At 30.8% G+C, this 11,464-nt stretch overlaps 1 protein-coding gene across 1 annotated transcript; it reads right to left on the bottom strand.

The window, feature by feature from the left end:
* Positions 1 to 888: 888 nt before the first annotated feature.
* Positions 889 to 9,752, bottom strand: LOC132724421 (multiple epidermal growth factor-like domains protein 6; the record flags this gene model as incomplete). Its single annotated transcript, XM_060709281.1, has 5 exons — positions 9,675 to 9,752; positions 8,001 to 8,138; positions 2,323 to 2,455; positions 1,813 to 1,950; positions 889 to 1,176 (listed from the first exon to the last, which is right to left on the bottom strand). Coding segments are annotated over exons 1-5 (775 nt in total), but the record flags the coding sequence as incomplete, so codon positions are not given.
* Positions 9,753 to 11,464: the final 1,712 nt, after the last annotated feature.

The following is an 11,464-nucleotide window of genomic DNA, read 5'->3' as shown; positions in this document are numbered from 1 at the left end:
AAATATTTTAAAAAGAATTTTTTTAAATAACAAACATTTAAAAAAACTTAAACTTCTTTCACCCCCAAAATCTCCCTTTATAACCCCTCGCATCCACCAAAACAAAACCATTTGTATGAGTCAGGGCCCATTTTTGCAAGGTAGAAAAGTCTTCCCACATTTGCCCCAAAAGATCCAGAAAAAACATGCGATAAAAGATTACCACTTTTTACATTTTATTGATTTTCATTGATTGTCAACAAAAAGTAACATCATAGAAGGAAGAAACAATAAGCAGCTATCAATAACAACACTCATAGAATATATAACAAAATGGATTTACAGGTCCATGGTATCCATTCTATAAAGTATAAAAAAAATATAATAAAAAAGTTTTTTACGATATTTGATTGAAATTCAGCTCCCTTTTAAATGCATACGTCAATAGAAAAACAAGAATGGTCAAGAAAGAGACGACACGCTCGAATACTGTGTCCCCGTAAAGTATGGAAAAACAAAACTATGGAAAGCAAAATCGACGAAGAAAAATTGTATTGCGTAGCCATGTCGCATCTAATAACATTGATGTTATTAACAGAAGTATCAGTGTTATGTGAGGGAAAGAAATAAAAAGAAAAAAAAACAACAAAAAACATCAAATTATTGAAATAACTATGCGGTCATGCAAAAAAAAAGAATAATAAATACAATTATATAAGCACAATATATTTATACAAATTTTCAGTTACAGAAACATCAGAATGATAACCACTAAACGATTCATACTTTTATCAGAAAACATTTGAAAGATTGAATTTTCAAACAGAATTTCCATGTGGAATCGTACATTCATTGTGGATATCGTTAATACGGATTAGCAATTACTGTAATTATTAAAGTAATACGCACTATTGTCAAAGCAATATATTACATATTGCAATTTAAAACGAAAATATTTAAATGAAGTCGTACATGTACAAAGCGTATAATGTAAAGTTATTTTATACTTATCGTACAATACTATACTATCTACGTAATCAAACAATTTTAAAAACTTACGGCTTTCACACATTGAGCCTTGATAGCCAGCCTCGCATCCACCAATACAATAGCCATTTGTATAACTACAGACACCATTTTTACAGGTTGTAGAACATTTCCCCCTACATTCGGTCCCAAACGACCCAGATTGACATTCTAATAATGGATACCACTTTGTAACATTTTTTTATTTATTGTCATATGATAATTTTTTGCAATATTTGAACCCATTATTAATCGATCTATGGTTTGTTTCTGATGTGAATCTACTTATAATATATATTGATATAAATCAAATAAGACATACATGTACATAAAAGATCATCGTATAATTGAGCTGAGAAGGACATCGTCAAGATTTTGTATGAAACAATTTTCTGTTACTGTTTCATTTATTTATAGGGAGACATAGAAAAATGTTATGAACAAGTAAAAAATGTTTTTTTTTCTAATGTTTGGAACAGTTAACCAATTTCAATAATTAAGGTCAACACAATAAACAACTGTGTTCGAGATTGCATATAATCAGACATAGATAAGTTAGCCTTTATATAACAGAATGATCAGTTAGTCGAACCATTGATTTATTAATTAAAAACGAATACGTACTTTTAGAACATTTTAGAACATTTTATAGAAGATAAATTTTCAAATGTTAATATATAAACAGTAATGTTATTTATTACATTAATATAAAATATGAAATAATCAAAACGAGTGCTCTAAAAATCGTTTAAGAATATTTCATTATATCATCCTACCAACATGATGAAAAAACTTGAAATGTCTTACTTATTTCACACGTATCTCCTTGATAACCTGGCTCACATCCATGTATACAATTGCCATTGACGTTATTGCAATAACCATTTTTGCAATTGGAAGGACAATTTTCCTTGCAATCTGCACCAAACTTCAATGCTTGACAGTCTATTAGTTATAACATTTAATCTATACAATCATAATTACTTATTTCTTTGTTTAACATGTGTATTTAAATTAAAGTAACATATGATTGTACATTATATATCATCCTAAACATAAACTGGAGTAAGACATTAACAAAATGTATGTGAGTACAATTTTTCTGTTTGTTTTCTTATTTATTGGTAATTTAAATACAAAAATCATTTTACCAAAAAAAAAATTGCAAAAGGTATAATAGTATAAAAGTATAAATTTCTATAATAAAAGTTCCATCCATGCTATATGATTTTAACAAAATATGTTTGTTGAATCATTGACATTGTTCATTCAATCAACTTACCAGCATGGAAATAAATTATTTGATTTATGACTTACTTCTTTCACACCTATCTCCTTGATAACCTGGGTTACATCTATAAATACAATTTCCGTTGACATGATTGCAATAACCATCTTTGCAATTGACAGGACAAATCTCCCTGCATTCTGTGCCAAACCTCAACTCTTGACATTGTATTAGTTAAAAAATGTTTTGCTCATTCCGAGACATTAACTGTCGCACGCAGTGAAGCGATAAACGCTAGTTATGTGTCAGAATAATCATTCAGTTTTATCTGTTGATTTTGTTTTTACAGCGATATATTGTTTGATGTGTAGTGTAAATATCATATTTCACTGAACAATTAATCTTTAAACCATATGCTGCTCGCATATTGTAAAAACTCATAAATTCTCTCTACATTTTTGTTGTTGCATATTATTTTGGTTGTTGAGTAAAATATATTTGGTAAATATTGGTTGAGTTATATTGACTGATTTTGTCTTGTCAAGATTCTCCTAGTTGATGCTTTGGTTTTGAAGAAATATGTGTGTATTGGTTGTTTTGGTTTTAGTTGCTTTGTGATGCTGATAAGATTTTTTGAGGTTAATATTTTTGGTTAAATTTTTGTGGGTTTTTTTGCTGCGATTTTATTGTACTGTTTGATTATAATTTATTTAAAGATTTGGTTCTATGGAAGGGGATATCAGCCATAACAAATACAATAATGTGTGAACTGGCGTTGGATGGGTATTTAAGTAAAAACATTGATATCATTTTAAATAAATGTTTTTATATTCTTTGTCCCTATTTCTAATGTGCATGTTCCATTTTCTAACTTGTGTGTATGTAAATTCTAGCTTAGTATATAGTTGATATTTGTTTGTTTGTTTGTAAGATGACATTTTATTTCATCGAGTGAGCTTTAAAAGCAGTATTAATACAAAACAAACAAACAAATTTTATTTTTATTTTATGCTTAAAAACAAGTTTAAATGAAAATTTTCTCAATATTAGCTTTAATTTTAAAATCTGTTTTCCCCAGTGGTAGCCTCATTTTGAATCGACTTACAAGAAGTTTAGAGCTGAAAAATAAGTTCGACAATCAACGTTAAATGGCGATGATATTATTTATTTTATTCCAAAAACATGAATGATCCCTTGTTTTAAAAATTAAAACAAACAATTCTAATAGAAGAAAATGTCACACCATCCGACCTTATGTCCGTTACTTACGGCGAATTTACATTTAACCAGGCTCTCAGTAATATATGCGGCCGCCATTTTTAAAAGTTGTGTATTTAACGTAAGGAAAATAATTGTGCTAGATTCAGAGGGATATCATTTGGATTTGTTAATCATATATCTTATTATAAGAAAGGAAACTTATTTGAGGTTGTTGTTACAGACAATAAATATTTTTTTTTCAGATGTGTAAATATTCAAAAAGCGGGTACGAATTAGGAAAACATGGAATTTTTGGAAGGCTGTCTTATGAACGCCAGGTTGTTTACTTATTTTTTGGGCTGATGACTGTCTTTTGAGAATACTTGAATATTTCCAAAAGTCATTAAGAGCAGTTTTGCATATGGAAGAAAGTGTATTTTTCAGACTGTAAAAATGAAACAAAAATTTAGAGACGATATTTGGTGATTGGTGATTTGAATGTATTGAACAAAGTTTTTTCTTTGCATTACTTTTGAATTTTAAATTATCAATTCCATCTTTGCTTTTCTCTAAACATCCCTGACAATGTCAGAATTGTCAGCAAAAATAACATTAAGGTACCACATGGGGAAAATCTTAAAAAAGTAGTTTCGTCATTAAAAAGTGTGAAATTATAGTTTGATAATTTTCATTGCAAGCATAAAGTAACTAATTTATACTGTGAATTACAAACATATATTATCCTATGTGCCAATTTCTTAACTAAATGCTCAAGTTTGTAAATTGTTTTTATAAAATCTTTCTTGTTGAAGTGTTAAACGCAATAATAGTCAAAAAGTATTTTACAACTCGAAAATGTATTTTCTAACTTTCAAAAGTTCGTGTACAAACTTTTTATTCCTTTTATGGAAAACGTTAGACTTAACTTAAAAATAAAAATACGGAAACAAAGTGATCCCTAGGAAGCATTTATCACAACAAAATTAAAAGAGAATTTGCAGTTTGGTTGAGTCTGTAGATGAGGGATAATGAATACGCGCAACATCCCTCACGCCCCCCTAGCACCTGCTTGAGCTAATAAATTAATTATACAATTTTAATTTATATTTCTGTGGCAAGTCTTAGATACTTTTGTATGATTATAATTTAATGTTTATGTCAACAAAGAGTATATTGTTTTTTTCAAACTTCAAAGTGAATGTTTCGAAATTAAGAGATGAAATTTGAAATTTAGAATGTTATGGGACTTTCCCACAATGTGAAATAAAAATATTACGATTTCCCTTACAGTATGCATCGTCGCATATTTGCAACAAGGTTAGCCTAGCACAACACGTGGGGTCAGTTTAAATCTTAACGGTTGAGATGTGCGTAACTTCCTTACAGTTGAGAGAGAACCGCTTCTCTGATAAATGGCGCAGTTTAGACTATGCAATTTAACGATCCGTCTTATAAATGTGCTTGGATTTGAAGATATGTTGTCTTTGCATAATTTGGCATAAATAGAGGATATTGTGTGAGTGTAAGTTCAGTACTGAATTTAGTTGAACAAGTAGACTAGAATTTTAGTGTGCGAACCTCTGTCAAGCATAGTATTAACTCATTCAATGAGTTCAAGAAATTCAAAAGTGAAACTTTTCGAATATAATATTCTATTTATCACATAGCCAAGGTTATGACTGTTTGAAGTAGTAACATTTTTCATTGTGTTATGTAATGCTAGACGTCACGTCAAAATAAATGCATCGTTGTGCAATACTATTTTTACGATAATAACTCATATTATAATGTAATTGGTTGAGAAATATTTCATTATTGGTCCTAATGGATGAGTCTGCTAGCACTTCCATTAATGATAAAACACATGTTGATTGAGAGAACTACTATATATAATCCTAAAGGCTGAGAGAGAAGTCATTTTATTGTGCATAATGGGAGAGAGCAAAGAACTATAAAACACATAATGAATTGTAATATATTATCCTAATGATTGAGAGAGATGTCATTACTTATCCTAAAGGGTGAGAGAAATGACTTATATATCACAAATCAGTGTCATCATTATGTTTAAGTGACTCAAACAGGATGATCAGAGGTGATGGAGTGTATGCCAAGACCGAAGATGACTGCAGTAGCGCTCAATTTGTTTTAACAGAAACTTTCATAGCTTTAACCCTTGACTAAATCTGACATATTTTTACATTTTGGTATTGTTCTTTCTTTTCAACAGTCCTTCAACTACTTGTTCATATAATATATGTATATACCATATTGAAAAAATGTTGAAACAAATGTTTTTTCTTACACTTATGAAATTAAAACTTGAATAAATTAATCACACATTTTTTTGGCCTTTATATTTAAAAGTTCAGTTTCAACCCCTACTGTAATGTTTAAAGGAAAACCAATTTCAGTTTTCTCAAACTAATTTCTATCAGTATATTATTTTCTAAGGTATCACACATCATGTTTATATACTGTACATATAATGTTAGGTTGTTAAAATTCTGGGGATTTTTCATTTATAAAAAATTAGCTGGTTTTAAAAAATTTGTAAATACTTTTTATAAAATAACCACAAAAAAATTAATTTGGGGATCTTAAAACCCTTTTTTTCGAATCCCTAAAAATGTGTTTGCCTGTATTTTTAAATTTTTTTTTAAAGATAAACTTTTTTAAAATGTGATTTTAAACCTAAATGTTAAAAAGATTTTTTGCGGACAAAATACTTCAACATGACTTTTTCAAAATTTAGAAACGTTCAGTATATCTTTCCTACATTCACGGCATAATAGCCTACGATTTCCTCCGTATTACCCTTCTTGACTTCACACTTAAAATTTACAAGCAAATGCTTCATGTTGATTTGTAGAAAGGAATGTAACCTTTAGAGTAAAAAGATAAAGCCTTTATCAGGAGTCCTTTCTTTTTCTTTAATATCCGAATTTTTAAACATGAATACTTGATATCTAAAGACATAACAGTAATAACAGTAGTTTAAACTGACCTTATGGCTAATTGCAACCTGGAAATAGACTTGTAATGTTATCCGAAACTTGAGCGTGTCAGTAAATAATGTGGGCAAGATGTATGTTTTCCTCCATTCTCCATACTTAATTATAGTAAGGGTTATAAGAGATATCATTATTTATCATAACGAATAAGAAAAATTAACCAGACAACACCTAATGTGCAAGAACTATATATTATGCTAATAACTGACAGAGGTGTCATTATTTATCCTAATGGGTGAGGGCAATGAATCATTTACAATAAAACACTAAATGAGCGAGGAAACTATCAGATAATTATTATAAGGGTTGAGAAAGAAGTCATTATTTTTACTGATGGGTGAAAGCAAGCAGCTGTAAAACTTATAATGAGTGAGAGAATTATTATTGTTCTTCAAAAAACATTGCATGTCAAGCTTAGGGTTTCATGTTTTGAATTCTGATTCGGGCCAGGTGATCAGCTTTGGTTAAATGGATGGTAAATACTCAAGATTCGGACATAAAATGTATAATATTTCCTCACTCATGCGCTTATCGCACACTGCATTTGTACAGAAGCATAGTTTTTTTTTAATCAAGTCAGTATTTCAACAGATATGTTTATATGCATACTTACTACGAAATTGACAAAGTTGTCCTTCAGATTTAGTCGATTTGCTATTTATATCACTGGGGCACACCTAGAAAACTAGTGCAATAGTCACGATTGAAGCGCCCTCTGTTTTGAAAGGGAACAGTTATTTCTTGTTCCTTCTCTGTTGGAATTCCTATGTAGCTAGATACCAGTATATATGGATCCTTCTTACTTTTAAATATTTACGAGGCACATATCCTGTTATAACTGCTAAGTGATGATATATAACTTCTAAATGGTGTTATATATAGAAATTGCGAATAACAAGACTAAAATGAAATTTGTAAAGTACATGTATATCATGAAAATCACAGTAATTTGCAAATTAAGACATAGAGACGAAATACAGCGTAAAAAATAGAAAATTAGCATTAACAATGTAAACTTACAAATTATGTATAAAACATTTTGCGTTTACACATTTTGGGTTCAGGTTTTGTGTGACATATTATCCATGTAATGTACATGCAAGAATAAGTCATTTACATGAATGTATTTCACTTAACACAGTAGGAATAAATTATTTACATGAATTGATTTTTATTTACAAGCAAGAATAAGTAATTTGCATAAATGGAAATTTTACTTAACTTCGCTTCCATTATGGCGGACACCCCCTTCCAAAGCGCTGACCAGGTGTTTATTATTGTTTAGTAAGAAAGACTTATACGTGTAAAGATATTTTGTATGAATGGTTGATGCATTGTGTGTGTTTGTTTTATAATAATAATAAATATTAATCAGAGACATTTGTAGATGTGATGCTTATATGGATTTGTGGTAGGAAAATATATAAATACATCAAAGGTGTCAACAAAACATAGGAATATAGGAACATAGAAAAGTATACTAAAGATAGAAATTTAAATGTAAAACCAAAACTAAATAGTACCTGCATAATAAAACAGTTGGAAATACTTACTTTGCTGACACCGATTTCCTTGATAACCCGACTTGCATCCATCGATACATCTGCCGTCGATATGGTTGCAATATATAGTTTTGCAATTTGACGGACAATTCTCCTGACATTCTGCACCAAACTTTCCAATACTACATCCTATCAAGTATAAACTTTTTATGTTTATTCACATTGCAGAAGACATTGGACGATTTATTTTTGAAAAAGCAAACATTATTATATCAAATCATTTTCTTGTATAAGACGTGTATGTGTTTAATATAAGTTTACATTACAGATAACTGTAGGAAAATAAAAACAAAAGCTGTCACGCAAAATTGAGAAATGCCGCCGGAAAGGTTTCTTAAGCATTGCAGTAACGTACTATGAAAAGAAAAGAGAATGAATGTAACTAATTGTTTAAAATTGTTCTTGTGAAATGAAGTTCTTTTTATAGCAATCTAACCACATCGGGATATGGGTCTTAGATACGGCACATGATCATAATGTGGTAGACATTTATGATATTTATAAGTTATTTAAAAATTCTATAATGCATGACAATGTTACAGTTTGGAAACTAATGGGTACCTTCAAAAACTATAAGAGTGACCTTGACCTTCGAGGTAGGAACATGGGTCTTACAATACGTCGTTCGATGCATGACAAATTTACAGTCCGGACACGAATGTGTATCTTCAAAATATTCTTGAGAAAAATGCATACATTCTAACTGGCAGAGTGACCTCAGAGGTAGGAACATAGGTCTAAAAGGCGACATGCATGTTGTCTTCATGTGGTAGAAATATATGCTACGCTATTTAAAAATCATTCCATGCCTAAACAGTTACAGTCCAGACACAAATGTGCGAACCTTTAAACTCTACTTGTGAGAATGCGAAACCATCAGACTGTAGTGTGACCTTGACCTTGGAGGTAGAGACATGAGTCTAAGACTCGACACCTCGTCTTGATGTATTAATCAGTTATTCCAATGTGTTTTAAAATCCTCTGATGCATGACAAAGTAACACTGGACATGGTACTGTGTGTACCTAGTATCTCTTATTGCAATAACTTGAACCTTCACAATTTAAGTGTGACCGTGACCTTTGAAGAAGGGACGTGGTTCTTGGACGCGACTTATTGTCTTGTTGTGATAGACATCTATGGCAAGTTTTTTTTAAAGACAAAGTTACAGTCTGGAAACGGATGTGTGTACCTAATAACTAATTGGGATAATGTGAAAATTCAAAATGTTAGAGTGACATCGACTTTTGAGGTAGGGACGTGATTCTTGGACGCGACAAATCGTCGTGATGTGATAGACATTTGTGCCTAGCTATTTCAAAATCCCTCAATGTATGACAAAATTACCGTCCGGATACGATTGAAATGGGCATGCACATACAGACGAACGGAACTATTAATATGCGGCCCTTCGGCGTCATAAAATCGTAATGGAGAAATCACCAAAAGGTATAGAAAGCAAAGGAAGAATTTGATAATTGTAGACTCAGTTTAATTGAGTCTGTATATGATTTTTTTTATGTCAAGTACAACCGCTACCATGCTAGCACCGGTTAACCTGGTAGACAAACTTCAACACTGAAAAGTATTGGAATTAAATGAACCTGACGGAACATAAATTAAAACAGAACACTACCTGCATAAAATAAGTAATTGAAAGACTTACTTTTTTCACACTTATCTCCTTGATAACCTGGCTTGCATCCATAAGTACAATTGCCGTTGGCGTTATTGCAATAACCATTTTTGCAATTTACAGGACAATTTTCTTTGCAATCTGCGCCAAACTTGAACGCTTGACATTCTATTAATTCAAAATGTTTGCTAATTCTTAGACATAAACATATATATAAAGATATAAAAGGAATGTACATTAAATTATAATTTTATTAAGCGAGTTCTTACAAATTATATATTCTTTGGTGTGTTTATTTATTTATTTAACAGCTTCAATGAGTTTATGGATGGCCCCTTACAAAATAATATGTTTATCTTTACATGCACTAAACAAAATATTATTTCTTGACGCGCCTTTAGTGATAAAATTTAGCTCACATCAAGCTCAGTTTGTAAAAAGGCAATTGACGTCTTGATATGACACTAGTGTGTTGTCGTTTTTTGTACTTACAATCAGAAATTTCCAACCATTAAGGGTAACGCCCGCTGCAGTGGCGTTTCATCACCACTAAATATTCTATATTGTACTCCTACATTTTATCTTAATCGAATTTATAGTGATCAACCGAACATCCCCGTTTTATTGTCCCGCGTCAGAAAGTAGTTATCACTTTTCAGAAAACTTGAATTTATTGCAAATCGAAAAGGAGATAAGAAATGTATTGTTTAACAAGTATATACAATTCAAATTAAAATTCAATTTAGACTACGGTATTAAAAATGTAGCGAATATCAATTGAAAGTTCGCCTAATTCGTTGAATTTGTTTGACATCCCCTACCTAGTGTTGTGCCGGAACTGTGACTTACTTCGACTTACCTACTCATCACATGTATATTTCTTTGATGAGGTATAATGAGGTATAATAAGTCTTTCTAATTTATGTCAATTTGTTCCCGAGACTTTAATTTCCACAATTATTTGAAGTAATATGAGAGATCGCGAGTCATTTCATCCTGAAAACGTTTTGACTCCTGACAAGTCTCAATAATTTGACTGCGAGACGAGCCGATTTTACAAACTGATATAACATAGATGTCTGTCTTTACAAGATATGATAGACAAGATCAACACGGAAAGGCGGCGTTCAATAAATGCATACCCCACACGACCCAGCAGCAAGGAGCCCAGGAGGCAAAAACAATACTAACCGACAAGGAAATTAAAGAACACAAATAATTGATTAATTAATAGGCCCACAAAATAAAAGGAGCACATGGAAAGGGGACACGGGATGTTGGGAAGTTAGTTAGTTGCAAAATTGAAAAAAAAAGAACATTGCACTGATTAGCGCATTCATCACCATAGTAACCGTTATCGCATTTTAAATATAATTTATTAGTTATTATTGTCGAAGGAATCATCACATTAATGTGAAATGTATATACTTCTATAATTAATTAACAATCTTTCAATGAATTTGATTGTAATACAATTGAATTGATTAAAGACAGTTCTAATTAAAAGCGTTTACATTATTACGACAAACAACACATATTTAGATGAGTTTCAAAACCATTATGACAGCGTTAAAAGTGCAACAAACGGAATAATAATTTTCTAGTATAATTACGATAAATGATGATATCGAATAATTATGGTTGATAAACACTATATCATACCAGATTATGAAACACGAATCGTAACAAAAGAAATATTAAACAGCATTGTATAACAAGAATACTACAACGTATAAACAAGAGGGCCATGATGGCCCTGAGTCGCTCACCAGAATCAACTGCTCTTCAGTGTTGAAATGGCAATACTTTCTACCATAAAA

Source organism: Ruditapes philippinarum, unplaced genomic scaffold (assembly GCF_026571515.1).
Source record: "Ruditapes philippinarum isolate M1 unplaced genomic scaffold, ASM2657151v2 ctg4941_1_1_1_1, whole genome shotgun sequence".
In the NCBI taxonomy this organism is placed as follows: Eukaryota; Metazoa; Mollusca; class Bivalvia; order Venerida; family Veneridae; genus Ruditapes; species Ruditapes philippinarum.
The sequence above is the reverse complement of the archived record's forward strand: the minus strand, read 5'-3'. Positions and strand labels throughout refer to the sequence as shown.